Source organism: Narcine bancroftii, chromosome 13 (genome assembly GCF_036971445.1).
Source record: "Narcine bancroftii isolate sNarBan1 chromosome 13, sNarBan1.hap1, whole genome shotgun sequence".
In the NCBI taxonomy this organism is placed as follows: domain Eukaryota; kingdom Metazoa; phylum Chordata; class Chondrichthyes; order Torpediniformes; family Narcinidae; genus Narcine; species Narcine bancroftii.
The window spans coordinates 28,234,710-28,254,809 of record NC_091481.1 but is presented as its reverse complement, the minus strand read 5'-3'; the positions used below and the strand labels follow the sequence as shown (position 1 = coordinate 28,254,809).

The window sequence follows — 20,100 nt, the reverse complement described above, 5'->3', positions numbered from 1 at the left end:
TTGTTTTCCTCAAAAGTTAAGCTATGGATTCGTAACCATTGTGAGAGTGAATTCACGAGCTGTTCCATTCGATAAACAACTAATCATGAAGTTAAACACAAAGGTCTGCAAATGCTGTGATTGTAGTAAAAACAGATCAAAAATGCTGGAGGAACTCAGCTGGTCTCACAACCTCCATAGGAGGTTAAGATATATTGCTTCTTCAAGGCTCAGGCCTGAAACATTGGTAATATATCTTTACCGCAGAGCCTACCTCACTGACAAAAGACAAAGGAGGAAAAACCCAACACCCAACCCCAACCCACCAATTTTCCCTTGCAACCGCTGCAACCGTGTCTGCCTGTCCCGCATTGGATTTGTCAGCCACAAATGAGCCTGCAGCTGACGTGGACATTACCCCTCCATAAATCTTCGTCCGCGAAGCCAAGCCAAAGAAAAGAACTATGGGCGCTGCGGGACCAGCTGAGTTCCTCCCGCATTTCTGTGTGTTTTTAAAACAACTAATAATTATAACCCCCCCCAAGCTATCGTATAAAGCTTTCCTTTAATATTTTTTCCATAATTTAAAGGAAACTTACTTCTTTCTTTTTAATTATTGAAAATAATATTGCAGTCATGTGAAAAAACGTTAACTCCAAATGTATAATTTACATTTTCCACCCAAGTCCTAAATGGGTGATATTTAGGCAACTTCTGAAATATACTTTGGATTCTCAGAGGATGTCGTGGATATTTTGAAGTGACATTTAATGGCAAATGGCCAAGTTCAAAGAATAATTTCTGTCATTCCACCTAGTCATTGTCCAGACCCACTTGGTGAAGTGGTAATCCCATTGCCATTCCGTTGAGTGAATATATATCAAGTAAAGAGAAAGAAAACTTTTCTTTGAATTTTCAAGACCTTTCTGCAATGGGACATTGGCAGGTTCATGGAAAAATAACATAACCAGAAAAAAAAAAATTCTGTTGTGCTCTGCGAATGTCCCAGCAAAGATAAAAACAGAATATCATGTCAAAATGATCAAACAAAACATTTTGATAATTAAATAGAATTGCCCACATCTTTAAATCTTCACATTAATGTACGGACATTTTCAAATGACTCATTATTCTGCACGAAGCAACTGATCTTTGCAGAGACAAGTGGCGTAAATTGCAGATGAAGTCATTGCTCAAACTAAATAAAGGCAGGAAATATTAAATGCAATCGGCAGGCCAAGCAGCATATCTGTGAGCAGAGAAACAGAGTGAATGACCCTACTTGATGACTGGACAAAACTGGATACTTGGCAACTGATGAAAGATACAGGGAGAAGACCAAAAGAAAATTCCAACTTTCTCAACAGAAGTAGCTGATAATGATTCCGTTATCACAACATATACCTTCTGCAGAAGGTTTCACTTCTCTTCACGTTCCTCATGGCTATTCCCTCTTGCCATGCACCACCCTCACTTTTATCATGTACTCCCTGGAGGTGTCTGCCCTATTGCAGACAATTCATTTTGTTTTTCCCCATCATGGTCCAATTCCTATTAATTCCTTGGAAAAATTCCAACTCAAGTTCTGTTGAATCTTGGATGAAAGATTGTTAATCTTTGGTCCAGTTATGGTTCTTCAAGCAGGAAGGAACTCTGGTCCCTGGAGTTTTATGAATGGGCTAGTTTTTTAAGACTTTTAGCAGGTTCTCTCTCTATGATCTGGTATGATTGAAAAGTTTGGCTTGCTTTTGGGATGTGGACGTACTTCAGAAGAGGTTGCAATATGCCCTGTTAAAGGAGTTGACAGTGGTTTAATTTAAAATCCTGCAACTCTGGGATTTGGGCCCAAGATGGTGGTGCCTATGTTCAGCAGCGGCTCGAGGTTGTTGCAGACTCTAGGGCACACATGTCAAACTCTGGCCCACAGGCCAAATTTGGCCCGCGATATAATTATATTTGGCCTGCAAGATCATTTCAAAAATTTATTAGAGGTGGCCCGCTGGCCGCCGCGCCAGTATAGCGCATGCACAGTAATACAACAAATCCCAGAATGCATTGGCATCAGCCCGCTAATCGCCCCCACCTCCTCTGTTTACGTTGCAGGGTCTCACCATGGACTCTGGTTTTGGGGCCTGGCCGGTGTCAGGGGAAGCCAAGGCCGCTTCCCAGCGGGCCTGACCTCGCCAGGACCGTTGCCCACTCCCCCTCCCTGCCGCAGGCCGACCCGTGACTCACGGTGACGGGGCCGCTGATCCGCCGAGATGCCGCCCTGCAGCGAGAGCCGATGTCCCCACACTGTCGTTGTCCAACCCGATCGCCCGCAAACCCCACCCTCCCGCACACAGGCCTGAGCAAGTATTATGAACTTTAATCTCAGAATAAAACGATCTTCCAATAGTTTCATGTCACAGTGATAAATATATTCCTGGTTAAAAATGGTCCTGCACCTGGATACAAGCTCATTAGGCATAAAACTTGAAAAGTGTGTAAATCAAAGGATATCTGTAACAATGGAAAAAGGGCATGGCAAATAACCCTGCTAGAATACATGCCCACAATCAGTCAGCCATTTGATTGTTTCAGGAATCATGTTATTCTCCCACATTCTCAATAGCCCTCAGATTTTACTATTCGACAGCACACTAGCAACATTTGACAAATCCTCTATAGAGAAATATTATTTATTGAATATTTTATTTCTCATTTGTTAATGCTTCTGGAAAGAGTTTATCCAAAACTATTATTAAACATTTATTTTAATAAGAAAAAGTTTAACATTACATATGTTGAAAGAAGAGAAAACATGCAGATGTTGTTGAAAATTTTCAATAAATATTTAGTTCGGCCCTCGACTTAGTCCAAGTTTTTAATTTTGGCCCTCCGTGAATTTGAGTTTGACACCCCTGCTCTAGGGAAACAGAGGACTGGCACAGAACAGGACCTATGCACACACTGTCTCTAACTGCATGCCCAGCTTTCTCCTTCTCACTCGATTGTGTTAGCAATTCAAAAGTACCTATGATTCATTGCACCATTAACCTTAATCATATTAAAGACTAAATTTACATTTACATAACAGCATGTGCCTTCAGATTTTGGCAAGTGTTCATACCAAGCAAATTTCTTGTGAAGTGAAGCCATTGTTATTTCTGCTTTGGCAAAATAATTTACAGACATTTCTTCCTTGAAAATTAAAAATAATTATTTAATTAGCCATTTAAACAGGAAAGTCTGCAGATGCTGTGATTATACTGCAATGCACAAAAGCACACATATGATTCCGGACTGTGCCCTTTGTCAAGGTAGGAGCAGAAGACAAGGGATCAGTAAAGAAAGAGAGAAAGAAGAGAGGCCTAAAAGAACTCTGCATCTAGTTGGAGAGTTCCCAGATGGAATATTAAGAGTTGCTCCTCCAATTTGCATGTGGTCTTGATTAGGCAGTACGTGGACAGACATGGCCACGTGGGAAAGTGGTGTGGGATTGAAATGGTTGAACATTTCAATCCCGTCATTGTAGTGGGATGGAGTGAAGATGCTCATTGAAGCAATCTCTCAGTCTGTCTCCTGTCTTTCCAATAGAGGGGAAGCCATGATGACCCGTGGAGAATCACAAGAGAAGAATTGCTACACCTTGGAAAGGCAAATCAGGGCCCCGAATGATGGTGAGGGAGGTGATGTGGGCAAAAATGTAGTATTTCCTGTGGTCACAGGGGTAGGGTGATAGGTGGTGCTCTTGCGGTCTGGCACACTGACCTCTACCATTCTGAGGCCAGACGACAGCTCGCAGACACTTCCTCCTACTTACTCCCTGAACAGGACCCCACCAAAAAAATATCAAGCCACTGTCTCACACACAATCTCCAACCTCACCATCTTCCTCCCATTGGCAGTAACCTCATTTTTTTCCAACCCTGCATTGCCCCAGTTCTATCTTCTAATCAAGATCCTCAAACCCAGTTATCTCAGTAGACCCTGTCATGTGCTCCTGTCCCACCAAACTGATATCATCTTACCTAGAGTTCACTTTGTCCTCCCAGTCCCTCCCTATCTCCGTCCATGGTATCTTACATGCTCTCCAACATTTTAACAACACCCAGTTCCCTGAACTCACTACTTCATTTTTACCTTGATGTCCAGTCTCTATACACCTCCATCCCCATTCTAAAGGTCTCAAAGCCCTTTGTTGCTTTCTTAACAGCAGCTCAACCACTTCCGCTTATCACTTCCCTCCTCTGTCTGGCGGAACATCCTCAATAATTTCTCCTTTGACTCATCCCACCCTCTCTAAGTCAAAGGGGTGGCCGTAGGTACCTGCATGGGCACTAGCTATACCTGTCTTTTTGCTGGTTATGTGGAGCAAGGCTCCTGAACTCTTTCTCTGAAATTTAAAAAAATGTAAACATACAGCATGTAAAACAGGCCCTCTCAGCCCATGAGCCCATATTGACCAATTTACACCCAATTAAAATACAACCCCAGTACATTTTGAACAATGGGAGGAAACTGGAGCACCCGGAAGAAACCATTGCAGATATGGGGAGAATGTACAAACGCCTCACAGACAGTGCTGAACTTGAACCCTGGTCACTGGCGCTATGACAGTATTACGCTAACTGTGCCACCAAGTTGACGATTACATAAGTGCTACCTATGTACTGCACCGAGGATGAGCTCATCAGCTTTATCACTTTTTACTGCTAACTTTCACCCTGATCTCAAATTTACTTGGTCCATCTCTCCCTTTCTCAATCTCACTGTCTCCTGACAGACATTTTCTACAAACTCACCAATTTCCACAAAAATGCAACTCTTCACACCCAGTCAGTCCCCTGTAAGAATTCCATTCCTTTCTCTCAATTCCTCTGTCTCCATCGATGAAATCTTAATTTGCCAAACCTGATTTTTCTAATCAAAGTATTCACATCGTAACCTTCTCTACTTAGTTGCCCTTTGTAGTTAGATCCAAATATCTCATTTCAAGGTTCAAAGTTCAAGTTTCTTCTTATTATCATATAATAATACATGAAAAATGTAACATACATGATATACTTTAACTTTTGCCTGCAGACAAGGAATCGCCCAATGCCCCTTACAGTACGAGAGAAAGAGAAGCAAAAGAGAGTCCCTTCCATAGGCATATCTAGGTTATGGCAGACAGGGCAAATGCCCTAGGTGCCTCCTGCAGGGGGGTGCCACTGTCCTCACCTGCCCAACAATGAATCTCTATCCCAGGGATGCAGTGCTGCTGGGGCTTACTTGAGCATTGCTCTGGATGGCATCTCATCGGACCACTTCAGGGCCACTCCAGCACCTTGCTTAATGTGGGATCAATGGGAAAAATGTCTGTCTTCTTTACCCATAATCCCCCACCTGCCAGTGCCAGCACAAGCAAAATATATTGAGCGAAATGCCGGAGCAGCCCCGAAGTGGCCCAATGAGATGCCAGTCTGGAGCGGCGCTCTGGTGATGTCCAGCAGCACTGTACCCAGGCCTGGTGCTACTATTAGGCAAACTAGATCTCAGAGGGAGCACTGGCAACCCTTTGAACAATCGCAGGTAAGACTTTATTTCACCCTGAAGTGGCATCAAAGTTTCCATTTGAATCCTGCAAAGTGCAAGGGGAGGGATTGTGTGTGGAGTGGGGAAACTCCACGCATGCCTGACTTGCCCAATGTTTATCTTCCCTGTGTTATCCTTGGACTGCAACGGACTCTTGCAAAACAAAGGGAAAGTTGGAGATTTCATTGAAGCAAAAGCAGGGAATTGTAGCAGTGAGATTTCAAGAATTCGCCTCAACTCCCCATGTGCATATTCTGTTCCCCACTAAAGCCTGGCAGTTATTCCAAGATCCTATCTAAGAGTTTGTTAAATGACCCTATTGTATCAGTCTAAAGCTCTACACCTGCATTCCAATTACTTTTTGTGTAAAATACGGACCTTTGACATCTCCCCTAAATGTTCCTCCACTCACCTTAAGAATTGAGACAAAGGTGCCTCTCATAATCTTATATGCCTTTATTAAGTCACTTTTTATCCTCTGTCACTCAAATTATTTGTGTTCTAAATTTGGAATAAGTTAATTCTATGCTGTTTTGTACAGTATATTCTATTTTTGGATTTATGCATTTTGTTGGCAAATACCTCTACTTATTGACACTGTAATTTTCATTATCATGGAATTAAGATTTACTTGGACTTAATAGCTGTAATAATTTGCAGTATATTTACTTCATAGGTACTGTGTTTACACAGTGAGGGAGATCACCTAGGACCCAGCTCATCAAGCGGACTCACTGCTCCTGATGCCTGTCCACTTGGACTTGCATTCTCCAGAGGAGAAAGGCCAGGTGAACTGATCATCTGTTCCAAAGAGGCAGAACAGCTTTTGAACAGCAACTTGGCACATATACTCTCATTCAGACTTATTTCATAAGTGTTGAAATAGATATAAATTATTAAAATAAATGCAATGGAAAGTATCTTAAAAATACTAACAACTAGACTTTTTTAAAAAAACACAATAACTTGGTACTTTCCTTTATTGAAGGGATTGGGGACCCCATTGAAATGATGGTTCTAATAACAGCCAACCATCATGACATAACTGGGCCCTTGATGGGTTGTGCTGAGAAAGAGGTCAAATTTGTCCGCACTTCAGTTCGTGACTTCTGTGTTCGGCCAGGCTGACCTCCGCAGTTTGATGTTGAATTTGGCCAAACTTGAACTTACTTGAGCATTGCTCGAAGTGGCCCAATGAGATGCCAGTCTGGAGTGGCGCTCTGGTGATGTCCAGCAGCACTGTACCCAGGCTCAAGTAAGCCCCAGGGTTCATGATGGAGCAGAACAAACTTAATCTTGGCATTTGACTGTGCACCAGCCCCCGCTCAAAGATTGATGGACTTCTTTTGCATAATTGCAAATACCAGCAGCCTTACACTTATTTTGAAGGCACTCTCTTCCAAGCTCCATCATTCTCAAAGATACACTCCACTTAAAATCACCAATGCCCGAAGAGGGCGCACAAAATCAGTGAACCGGTGCGGACCCGAAAGGCCAACATGGCCTGTTTCCGCTCCGTAAATGGTTATAGGGTTATAAATGATTTCTAGGGAGACGTGTTCAAATAAGTTCTTACAGCCTTGGCCTGGGACAACTCCAAATTGTGAAGAAGCATCCAGGAAGACACTGAGCACTCAAGTCACATTAAAGGAGGATGTGGTGACCAATTGTGAACAAAGGACAGAGCAACAATAATCCAAGTTACACAACCATAAGCCCCATCAAGAAGCCGTGGCAGAGTCTGAGAATCTCATGTAAGACTCATTATAAACCTCAGAACTCACAGAAAACTGCTCTTCCTGAACCCAAGGGACTGCTTAAGGAGAAGAAGAATATTGACAGCCAGATTTAAATCAATGAATGCCCATCCTTTGCAAAAGCACTTTTTCAGAGTACAAATTTATTTAATCTTCCTGACATTGTAATTTATTGTGTGCATTCCATGATGAAAAATGAGAGTTATTGAACTTTGGAAACAATTGATGTGGTCCTGTACAGAGTACCAGAAAGTAAGTGGCTGATATAACTGTTGCAAATTGATGAAGTGGCAAGGGATCAAATAGTGAACTGACCAGACGATTAAGAAGATCAGATTTCTAAAGCCCCTTTCACACTTGCATCCCAGTAAATCGGCCATTCAGTGTCCCCAGATAGGAATGGGGGTTTGGCTTTTCACACTAGACCACTCCTAACTGGGACACTAAACACTTTCACACTTGCAAGGGCTTATCCCCAGTGTTTGGTCTGTTCTACCTTTAATAGGAAGTGTCTGCAATGCAGTTGCCCATTTCACACTTGCCTGATCTCAGTGCTGGCACCTGGAGATGCCGGGGATTGTACTAGGGGGTTGAGCATCTCACAGTGGCGTTGAGCAGATTTTACTTTCATCCTTGCCACTTTAAAGGCCGATTGGCATTTGATTCCTGGGATCACTGGCAAGTGTGAAAGGGGCCTTAGTGAGAATCAGCATGTCTGCAACACTTAGAAGCCCTTTCAATTCAACTTTAGAAGCCCATTTATCTCAATTTTATTTTTGCCTATATTTATTGGAGCCTGATGTTTTAGAAAACAAATATACACTTACTGCTTTTTTCTTGAGTTGAAGAATCAAGATATTAGATTAGGCAACTTCATATGTGATGCTCAAAGTCCCATGTGGCATGTGGAGAGAGAATAAACATATCATTTTCAACTACATCCTTTTGACATGTGTTTATGTTGATACATCTACATTTTTGGCAGATAAATTTCAGGCAAATCCAGAATGATGGAATCTCAATCTGCAAGATCCTTTTCACTTGCTGGTAAGATTATGTTATTCAGCACAGGATTTTAATTCCCCTGATTTCCCCAGATTAATTGAATGGAGGTACAGTGTAGGGGAACCGAATGTCTTGATATCACACCGATGTGGTACCTTTAGAATATTCTCTCGTTCCTAATGATTTCAACTCCATGTGCCATAACTACAGCACTTTTAACCATTTGCCAAGAACACCATTGTTTCCTCTTCTTATGAGTGAGATGGCAGTGTAGCTTCGAGAGCTGCTGTGTCACAGCTTGGGTGACCCAAGTTCATTCCTGACCTTGTGCAGTTCCCACATTCTCTCTGTGTCCACACAGATTTCCTTTGGGGGGCTCCCATTTCTTCACACATCCCAAATCTTTGGGAGGTAATTGATGACTCTAAGTTGCCTCTGTCATGTAGATGAGTGGTAGATCTGAGAATCTGATTTAGATGTAGATGAGGAGGAACTCCTTCCAGAAAGTAATGAATCTGCAGAACTCTGCCCAATAAAGCATTAGTGGCTGCTTCATTAAATGTATTTAAGACACATATTTTTGAAGAGTATGGGGAATTAAAGGTGGTTAAGTGGAGCTGAGTCAGCCAGACTGGACATGACCTTATTGAACGGCAGAACGAGTTTGACAAACCACATGGCAGGCTCCTGCTCCTCTTTCTTCTGTTCTTATGTTCATACCATGATGATTCCACAAGTATTGTCCTATTAAAATTAAAAAAAAACCTTTGTAGGATTGCTAAATAAAACTTCACAAACATAGGATAATTAAATAATTCTTTTAATTAGAGAAAGTCGGTGGCAAAAACACTATCTGAAGTACCTACTAGTCTCATAAGGGAGATCCCGGGTAGGAGGGCACTATGTTTAAGAAGTTGTCAGTTGCTTTAAATTCAGCGTGTTTTCTCTCGTTTCCTTCCATTGTTCCCTTTTGGGCAATTAATTCTGAAGTTTCTGTGGAATCTGATATCCGAATTCTGCAACGGATATAACGTGCAAAGTCTCCCTCCCCACGTCTTTAATGTTGATTAATTCACAGTTCCTGTCCTCTATAAATTGTCCTGTTTTTCAGAGACATTTCGCAGTTCCTGGAAGTGGTTGTCCCCTGAACTTCAGGACACAGCGATACTGCTCTGAAATCCGTTTCAATGTAGACCTGTCAAAAGTTGTACGAAGAAGAGGTCGAGGTAACTGTTGTCCCCCACCTCCCCTCCCATCCCATCCCATCCCATCTAAAGGACACTTTAATTGGGGAATATTTATACAGGTCCCAAACACACACAGATCGGAGAGTCAAGAGAGAAATAATTGTTTTGAAAACTTAATTTTAGAAGGAGCACTGGGAAAGAAATGGGAACTGCGTCCCCAATTCAAGAAAATAGATGGGAATATGCTGAATGATGTTGGTCGGTGCTTTAATTGTCTTTCTCTCGGCTTCACACAGATGGCGAGTTGTTACCTGTCGCTGCTTCTGCTCTCCACGCTGGTGACCCACTCACAAGGTATTGCAGGCAGTTCAAGTTCTAATACCGTCAAGTAGCGCGCGTTTAAGTGTCGAGTCCCCCATTTGTTTTCAAATGGAACTTTTGGGTATTGGGCCAATAGATTCTGCTTCATTCCAGTATCTTGGGTTGCGTGGTTGAATTTGCAGCAGGCGTTTTACCTTTCACCCTTGAAATGGGGGATGGAGCAGGGGAAAGAGCCGTGAATAATTTGGACTTTCTCGTGTCTTTGGAACAGGGCAGGGGAAAGCATATCCCGCTGAGGTCCAGAAGAAGCGGAGCCAGGATGCCCGATGCAGTCTCTTTGGCCAATACCGTATACAAACCTTCGACGGGAACTTCTATGAGTTTCCAGGGCACTGCAGCTACAAGCTGGCTGGTGACTGCGTCAAGAGCTCATTTTCCCTTTTGGGTATAATTTTCATCTTGTTTACTGCAAACATTGATTTAAAATATGTAATATTGCATGAGATTAGTTTCCAGCTACCTGCTTCCCGGTGATGCTTGATAAGCAAAAGACCCCCGTATTTTTCAGGAAATTACTATGCTGGAAAACGGAAAAGTATTTCTCTGTATCTGGGCGTATACTTTGAAGTTACCATCACTTTAAAAGGAGAAGTGTCAGTCAAAAAGAAAAGGTAATGCATCTCATCTATCCAATACTCCGTTTCCTGGGTATACTATAGACAGTGATGTGGCAACTAATTTCTCTTTGCTTTATGGATTTAATCATGGTAAATTTATTTGGATAAAAAATACAGTCATGAATATGCCTTCTTGCTCATCTTATTTTTATCTATATCCAGTTAAGTATTGCCAGATTCGTCATATAAAAGTACAGCTGCCCTGAAACCCTTGCTATTTTCAACCACACAGGTAGATAAAGCTCCTTTCACACTTGCATCCCACTAAATTGGCTGTTCGGTGTCCTGGGAGAGGAATGGGGGTTTGGCTTTTCACATTTGACCACTGGAGCACTTTCACATTTGCAAGGAGTCATCCCCTGGGGTTAGGACTGTTCTACCTTCTGCTGTTGACGTCATGATGCATCGAGTGAGGGTGGACCTGCCCTAAATCCTGATCAATGTATTATGATCTTATATTTGAACAAAATTAATCAAGCATGATCATAACATAATTAAGTTTTATATACAGCACAGTATGAGCCCGTCAGCTCCTGTTGTTGTGACGACCTATGTAAACCTTTATAAGGGATTGTGGGGAAGTGCGAACAATATAATAGCAGACAATTTTTAAATGGTGGGAAAGTTGGAAGCGCTCAATTTGTATAGCATGGGAAAGTTGGTAGCATTAGAACGTACAATTTTCCCACGCTGTTTAAAAATTGTCCATTATGGCTGTTTATTTCCTCTCTCTCCCACTGCGACTTTCCCATGGCAAAATTTATACATTCATTTTAATCTTTTCTTCTTGCACTCATGCAAAAACTTGGGTCATTTCAATCCCACAATGCAATTACCTCTTTTACACTTACCTGATTGCAACGCTGGCATCTGCAGACGCTGGGGATTGTATTAGGGATCAAGGCCGTCAATCCCCAGTGTGAGATGATGTCATCTGACCCCTGCATTTAGCTGATTTTGCTTTCACACTTGCCACTTTAAAGGCTGATTGGCCTTTGATTTTTGGGATCACTTGTAAGGGTGAAAGGGGTTGAAGATACACAAGCAGCAACAGTATAAATTAAGTTATTACAATGCACCATAAGACAAAATAAATATTCATAGTTGCTTTTAGTGCCAAAGATGTGATTTTTAATTCGCGGAAGCAGATCTTCTGGAGTAATTTGTGGTTAGGCTAGGTCAGGGAGTTTATTGAGCCTGATGGCTGTTGGGTAAGATTTGACTGCAGTGCGCTGAAAGCCCTCTCAAGTCTAGACTCTAGTACCTTCCCACTCCATTCTAACATGTAATTCAAGTTTCTATGACTTTGCTAATCTATTGCATTCATCACACTCAAACTAATGCAATTTTAGAGTCTTTTACACCAGATACATCTCTGACTGCCACGAGAGCAGAAATGACGTCCCTTCAACATATTAGCATTTCTTTGAAAAACAATTGCCCATTCTTGTATGCAGGGATATGTAGGCCTGATCTAAACAAGACAGCAAAGATTTCAACCAGGTAAAGTCCAAGCAATTTTAAGTCAAGTTCTATTAGGATAGAACCCTAGTTATGCTGAGAGCATCCACAATGTAACCATGCCCTAAACTTAGATTTTGTACCAGGGGCTTTTAAAGTCTAATTGGCTGAATAAGAGACTTAAACAAAGTGGAATATCTGGGTGGAAATTTATCATGAACATAGAGGATGTAAAATTCAGAAAATCAGGTTGGCTGAAATTTCACACCATCTACTTATTAAATTTAAAACTAGCTACATTCTTGCTATGTGGGTTAATTTGAAGTTTCTTCCTTTCAGTCCATACTGAAATTGTAGTTATTACAGGACTGTGTGAACTCCACATATGATTTCAATGCTCACACAGTTTGTAACCAAGTCTATATTTGTTTTGCTAGGGTCCAACTGCCGTTTACATTGCATGGCGTGTTCATTGGAACGGAATCAGGCTATTATATCATCTCAAGTAATGAACATGGGTTCACAGTTAGGATTGACCTTCATGAAAATGTGGTCATTATGTTGTCCAATAAATATTTCAGTCGAACATGTGGACTTTGTGGCGATTACAATCACTTTCCCCAAGATGATTACATGACTCAAGAAGGTAACAAAGTGATTCATATTGAGGAATACTCAACTTTTCAAATATTTGTGAACAGAAGCCAATATTGATGTGCCCCAGAAATCTTCTCTTCATTGTGTTTCATATTGTATATTTTCATATTCTGGCATAACATGCACTTTTGGCCCATCTGGTCTATGCTAGTTCTCACATTTCCATGTCACCTATTCCCTTCCTCTTGCTCATCAACACCTTGATTTATTTACCAACCAGCTACACTAGGGGCTCTAACAGTCGGCAATTAACCTATGATGTGGGAGGAAATGAGAGCACTTATGGAAACCCTTACAGTTGCAGGGAGAGAATGTGAAAACTCCACACAAAGAGCACTCGAGGCCAGGATTGAACTTAAATCCCTGAAGCTATGGACAGAAAGGAAAAAAAAAAGCAGATTATCTATATGGAGTGTGCAGAGGTTTGAAATTCAGAGAGATCTGGATGTCTTATGTTTCCTCCCACATCAGAGATATGCTGGTAGGTTAATTGCCCACTGTAAGAGCTCCTAGTGTAGCTGGGTGGTAGATAAATCAAGGTGTTGATGGGAAAGAGGAAGGGAATAGGCTACATGGAAATAAGTCGGGGGAGTACAACTGAGAAGAACACTCTGAGAACCAGCATAGGATGGATGGGCCAAATGTCCTTCTGGGTGCCTCAGTGTCTGACTCATATGTATGTACTACCAATAATTTGGAAAGCTAAATAGATTTTTTTTTACTGTTTATTGCTTCAGAAAATTAATGCAAAATTATAGTCCCACTATATAGGGTATTAGTGAGATCACATTTAGGGTGCTGTGTGCATAGAACGATAAATGGTTGTTTTGAGGTGAGTCATTTTTTATCATTTTATAGATTGGAGGATAAATATCAAATTCCTAATTCTACTCTTTTTTGTTATTATCAAATTAAATTGATGTTGTATGATTGTTTAGGGAGACATTTGGAATTACCCAAAGAATCATTTAAAAAAAAATTAATTAAAAAAAAAATGTTCACACTATGAACCATACTGAGCAAAATACACACAAACATTTCCCTCTTGAATATACACAGTGTCATTTTCTCCCCTTTTCCCCCCTCCCTTCCCTCCCTCCTTCACCCCCTCCCCACCCACTCAACGTTCAACATATATGATACATTAAACCCATTAAACAATGTCATCACACAAAGAAAATAAACAAGAAATTTGTGTCTTCTACTTTTACATACGGGGTCAGTTCATTTCGTCTTCTCCTTCTGTCATTTTAGGCGGTGGAGGTCTGCGGTAGGACTTCTCTGTTGTGTTCCATGTACGGTTCCCAAATTTGTTCGAATACTGTGATCTTATTTCTTAAATTATATGTTATTTTTTCCAATGGAATACATTTATTCATTTCTATGTACCATTGCTGTATTCTCAGGCTAATTTTTAATTTCCAAGTTGACACAATACATTTTTTTGCTACAGCTAAGCCTATCATAATAAATCATTTTGTGCTCCATCCAAATCGAGTCCAAGTTCTTTACTTCTTATATTACTTAGAAGAAAGATCTCTGGGTTTTTTGGTATGTTGCTTTTTGTGATTTTATTTAATACCTGGTTTAGATCTTCCCAAAACTTTTCCACTTTCTCACATGCCCAAATTGCATGTACTGTTGTTCCCGTTTCCTTCTTACAGCAAACATCTGTCTGATACTGTTCGGTCCCATTTATTTAACTTTTGGGGCGTGGTGTATAGCCTGTGTAACCAATTATATTGTATCATGCGTAATCTCGTGTTTATTGTATTTATCATAGTTCCGGAGCATAGCTTTTCCCATGTTTCATTCTTTATCTTTATGTTTAGATCTTGTTCCCATTTTTGTTTGGGTTTACAGCTTGTTTCCTCGTTCTCTTTCTCTTGCAGTTTGATGTACATGTTTGTTATAAATCTTTTAATTATCATTGTGTCTGTAATCACATATTCAAAATTGCTTCCCTCTGGTAACCTCAGCCTGCTTCCCAATTTGTCCTTCAAGTAGGTTTTCAGTTGGTGGTATGCAAACATTGTACCATGAGTTATACCATATTTGTCCTTCATTTGTCCAAAATATAATAATTTATTTCCCAATAAACAATTTTCTATTCTTTTGATCCCTTTTCTCTCCCATTCTCTAAAGGAAAGGTTATCTATTGTCAAAGAGGTTAGTTGATTTTGCATCAGTATTAATTCTGGTAGTTGATAATTTGTTTTATTCCTTTCTAATTGAATCTTCTTCCAAATGTTGAGCAGATGGTGCAGTACTGGTGAATTCCTATGTTGCACCAGCTTTTCATCCCACTTATATAGTATATGTTCAGGTACCTTCTCCCCTATTTTATCTAGCTCTAATCTGGTCCAATCTGGTTTTTCCCTTGTTTGATAAAAATCTGATAGGTATCTTAATTGTGCTGCTCTAGAATAATTCTTAAAGTTTGGTAGTTGTAAGCCTCCTTGTTTGTACCATTCTGTTAATTTATCTAGCGCTATCCTCGGTTTCCCCCCTTTCCATAAGAATTTCCTTATTATTTTCTTTAGCTCCTTGAAGAATTTCTCTGTTAGGTGAATTGGTAATGATTAGAATAGGTATTATATCCTTGGGAAGATATTTATTTTAATGCAATTTACCCTTCCTATCAGTGTTAGTGGTAAGTCTTTCCAATGTTCTAAGTCATCTTGTAATTTCTTCATTAATGGCTGATAATTTATTTGTATAGATGGCCTAGATTATTATCTAGTTGTATACCTAGGTATCAGATTGCTTGTGTTTGCCATTTAAATGGTGATTTTTTTTTAAACTTTGTGAAACCTGCATTATTAATTGGCATTGCTTCACTTTTATTTGCGTTGATCTTGTACCCCGATACTTCTCCATATTCCTTCAATTTCTTATGTAATTCTTTTATTGATATTTCTGGTTTCGTTAAGTATACTATGATGTCATCTGCAAATAGACTGATTTTATATTCCTTCTCTTTTATTTTTATCCCTCTTATTTTATTTTCTGTTCTTATCAGTTCTGCCAGTGGTTCTATAGCTAACGGGAACAGTGAAGGAGATAGTGGACATCCCTGCCTAGTTGACCTGCTTAATTTAAAATGGTTTGATATATATCCATTTACTGTCACCTTCGCCAATGGTCCCTTATATAATGCTTTAATCCAATTAATATATTTCTCTGGTAGGTTGAACCTCTGTAGTACTTTGAATAAATAATTCCATTCTACTCTGTCAAAGGCTTTCTCTGGGTCGAAGGCAACTGCCACTGTTGGCGTCTTGTTTCGTTATACTGCATGGATTAAGTTAATGAACTTACAGATGTTGTGCATTGTTCGTCTTTTCTTAATAAATCCAGTTTGATCTAGATTTACTATTTTTGGTACACAGTCGGCCAATCTGTTTGATAATAGTTTAGCTATTATCTTGTAATCTGTGTTAAGTAGAGATATTGGTCTATATGATGCTGGTGTTAGTGGATCTTTCCCCATCTTTGGTATTACTGTAATTATTGCTGTTTTGCATGAATCTGGCATGTTTTGTGTTTCTTCAATCTCGTTCATTACTTCCAGGAGAGGAGTCTTAAGTCTTTAAATGCTTTATAGAATTCTATTGGGAGTCCATGCTCTCCCAGCGTTTTATTGTTCGGTAATTTTTAAAATATATCCTGTATTTCCTCTATTTCAAATGATTTTATTAATGTATTTTGCTCCTCTTCTTGCAATTTCGGTAGTTCAATTTTAGCTCGAAGCTCATCTATTTTGTCTTCTTTCCCTTCGTTCTCAGTTTGATATAGTTGCTTGTAGAATTCCTTGAAGTTTTCATTGATCTCCGTTGGGTTATATGTAATTTGTTTGTCCTTTTTCCTTGATGCCAATACCATTCTTTTAGTTTGTTCTGTCTTAAGCTGCCAAGCTAGTATTTTGTGCGTTTTTTCTCCTAGCTCATAATACTTCTGTTTTGTCTTCATTATGTTCTTCTCCACCTTGTATGTTTGTAGTGTTTCATATTTTATTTTTTTGTCCGCCAATTCTCTTCTTTTTGTTGTATCTTCCCTTATTGCTAATTCTTTTTCTGTACTTGCTATTTCCCTTTCCAGCTGTTCTATTTCCCGATTGTAGTCCTTCTTCATCTTAGTTACATAACTTATTATTTGCCCTCTGATGAAAGCTTTCATTGCATTCCTTAGTATAAATTAATCTTTCACTGATTCCGTATTTATTTCAAAATACATTTTAATTTATCGCTCAATGAATTCTCTAAAATCCTGTCTTTTAAGTAGCATTGAGTTTAATCTCCATCTATACGTTCTCGGTGGGATGTCCTCCTTCTTCTTTCCTTTGGCTTGGCTTCGCGGACGAAGATTTATGAAGGGGTATGTCCACGTCTGCAGCAGGCTCGTTGGTGACGGACAAGTCTGATGCGGGACAGGCAGGCACTGTTGCAGCGGTTGCAAGGGAAAATTGGTTGGTTGGGGTTGGGTGTTGGGTTTTTTCTCCTTTGCCTTTTGTCAGTGAGGTGGGCTCTGTGGTCTTCTTCAAAGGAGGTTGCTGTCCGCCGAACTGCGAGGCGCCAAGATGCATGGTTGTAGGCGATATCAGCCCACTGGCGGTGGTCAATGTGGCAGGCACCAAGAGATTTCTTTAAACAGTCCTTGTACCTCTTCTTTGGTGCACCTCTGTCTCGGTGGCCAGTGGAGTGCTCGCCATATAACACGATCTTGGGAAGGCGATGGTCCTCCATTCTGGAGACGTGACCCACCCAGCGCAGTTGGGTCTTCAGCAGCATGGATTCGATGCTTGGGGACTCTGCCAGCTCAAGTACTTCGATGTTGGTGATGAAGTCATTCCAAATAACGTTGAGGATGGAGCGGAGACATCGCTGATGGAAGTGTTCTAGGAGCCGTAGGTGATTCCGGTAGAGGACCCATAACAGAGATGAGTGATCCGATGACAATCTAACCTTATATTCCATTTTCCTAACTCTCCCTTGGATGTGAGCTGACAACAGGAACAGGTCTATCCTTGAGTATGTTTTATGTCTACCCAAATAATATGAGTATTCCTTCTCCTTTGGGTGTTGTCTCCTCCATATATCCAAAAGTTGCATTTCCTGCATCAATTTAACCATAAATTTGGTTACTTTGTTTTTTCTGCTCGTCTTTCTTCCAGTTTTATCCATATTTGAGTCCAAATTAAGGTTAAAGTCCACTCCTATCAGTATATTCCCCTGCGTATCTGCCATCTTCAAAATGATATCTTGCATAAATTTTTGTTCCTCTTCATTAGATGCATATACATTGAGCAAATTCCAAAATTCTGAATATATCTGACACTTTATCATTACTTACCTCCCTGCTGGATCTATTATTTCCTCATCTATTTTGATTGGTACATTTTTATTGATTAATATAGCTTCTCCTCTAGCTTTTGAATTATATGATGCTGCTGTTACGTGTCCTACCCAATCTCTCCTTAATATCTTGTGTTCCACTTCAGTTAGATGTGTTTCCTGCACAAATGCTATATCAATTTTTTCTTTCTTCAGTAAATTTAATAGCCTCTTCCTTTTGATTTGGTTAAGTATTCCATTAATATTTATAGTCATATAGTTCAACGTGGCCATTTCATACTTTGTTTACCTCTCATTTCCGCTTCCTCATCACCACCTTTCCTCCTTAACCATTTCTGTTTTTTTTAACACACTGTAAGACAACACTTCTAAAACATTAAATATTTCCACTATTCCCACATCTTTGGCTTGGCTTCGTGGACGAAGATTTATGGAGGGGTATGTCCACGTCTGCTGCAGGCTCATTGGTGACTGACAAGTCCGATGCGGGACAGGCAGGCACGGTTGCAGCGGTTGCAAGGGAAAATTGGTGGGTTGGGGTTGGGTGTTGGGTTTTTCCTCCTTTGTCTTTTGTCAGTGAGGTGGGCTCTGCGGTCTTCTTCAAAGGAGGTTGCTGCCCGCCGAACTGTGAGGCACCAAGATGCACGGTTGGAGGCTATATCAGCCCACTGGCGGTGGTCAATGTGGCAGGCACCAAGAGATTTCTTTACGCAGTCCTTGTACCTCTTCTTTGGTGCACCTCTGTCTCGGTGGCCAGTGGAGAGCTCGCCATAGAACACGATCTTGGGAAGGCGATTCCCACATCTAGAATTCCCTTAACCCCAAATGTCCCCTCCCTCTCTGAGTTGCCCCTTGTACATTTCCGGGTAACCACAATTCCCCTCTCCATTTGGATTGTGAACCCGCTCGCAAGCGTCAACTGATTTTGCAGTGACTGTTATTCTCTCCCACCCAGCCCCCTCCAGGAAAGACTTTTATCTTCACATATAACAAAGCTCACCCTCTTAATTCTCCCCCTTACTTCCTTTCTTCCCTTTCTTCCTCTTCTTAGTTCTTACTTATATATTATTTTTCTTCTTTATATGAAGTTTGTCATCATTTTTGTTCTTGTTACATCTCTTCATCTCTCTGTCTGTTTTGCAGGCTTTCTGCAAATTCTCGTGCTTTCTCCGGATCTAAGAACAGTCTGCTTTGCTGCTCCGGGATAACTATTTTAAGCACCACTGGATGTTTTAACGTAAATTTATAATCTTTCTTCGATAGGATCGATTTTGCTGCGTTAAACTCCTTCCTTTTCTTCAGGAGCTCAAAACTTATGTCTGGGTAGAAAACTTTTTTTTTACCTTTGTATTCATTCCAGTGGCTTTTTGTCTTCTCTCATTTTTTTCATTGCCTTCTCCAATATATTTTCTCTTGTTGTATATCTCAGGAATTTTACTAGAATGGATCTTGGTTTTTGTTATGGCTGTGGTTTTGGGGCTAATGTTCTGTTTGCCCTTTCTATTTCCATTCCTTCCTGTATTTCTGGCATTCCTGAGACCCTGGGGATCCATTCTTTTATAAATTCTTTCATATCTTTACCTTCTTCATCTTCCTTAAGGCCCACTATCTTTATATTGTTTAAAGAATCATTATTTGAAGTATTAATTCGAGATGGAGGAAGGAAAGGATTTATTTCAGAAATGTACAAATTATTACAATGGAAATTACCTGATTTGCATAAATCACGACTTAAATGGCAGAAAGATTTGGGGATTCAGTTTGATAGAGATAGTTAGTTTAGATTAATAAAGATACTATAACAAAATTAGTTAATGTTAGGTATAGGTTGGTCATTTATAACTTTATACATCAATTATATTTAACTCCAGAGCGTTTGAAACAACATAAACCAGTGCCTCAGATTTGTGTTTTTGATGCAATGAGCAGAAGGGTACATTTTTGCATTCAGTATGGGCTTCAGTTAAAGGTTTTTGGGCTAAATGAAGAGACTGTTTGCAAGAAATCTTGAAAAGGATGCTGTGTGCATATTGGTCTCTCCTTTATTGTCATGTAACAAAATACACAAAGTTGATTTTCTTTTGTTAGCCCTGTGAAGGCGCACAAAAAGGTGAGACTGGTCCAGCACCCTTATCGAGAAGAG

The 20,100-nt window shown here is 40.3% G+C and overlaps 1 protein-coding gene across 1 annotated transcript in view; it reads left to right on the top strand.

The window, feature by feature from the left end:
- Nucleotides 1-9,417: 9,417 nt before the first annotated feature.
- The window catches only part of vwf (von Willebrand factor), a 105,258-nt gene continuing 94,575 nt past the window's right edge, over nucleotides 9,418-20,100 (top strand). Inside the window, exons 1-5 of the mRNA XM_069908995.1 lie at nucleotides 9,418-9,526; nucleotides 9,784-9,841; nucleotides 10,080-10,253; nucleotides 10,377-10,479; nucleotides 12,384-12,592. Coding sequence (XP_069765096.1) covers nucleotides 9,784-9,841; nucleotides 10,080-10,253; nucleotides 10,377-10,479; nucleotides 12,384-12,592 — 544 coding nt within the window. The 5' untranslated portion in view covers nucleotides 9,418-9,526. The remainder of the gene's footprint in view (nucleotides 9,527-9,783; nucleotides 9,842-10,079; nucleotides 10,254-10,376; nucleotides 10,480-12,383; nucleotides 12,593-20,100) is intronic.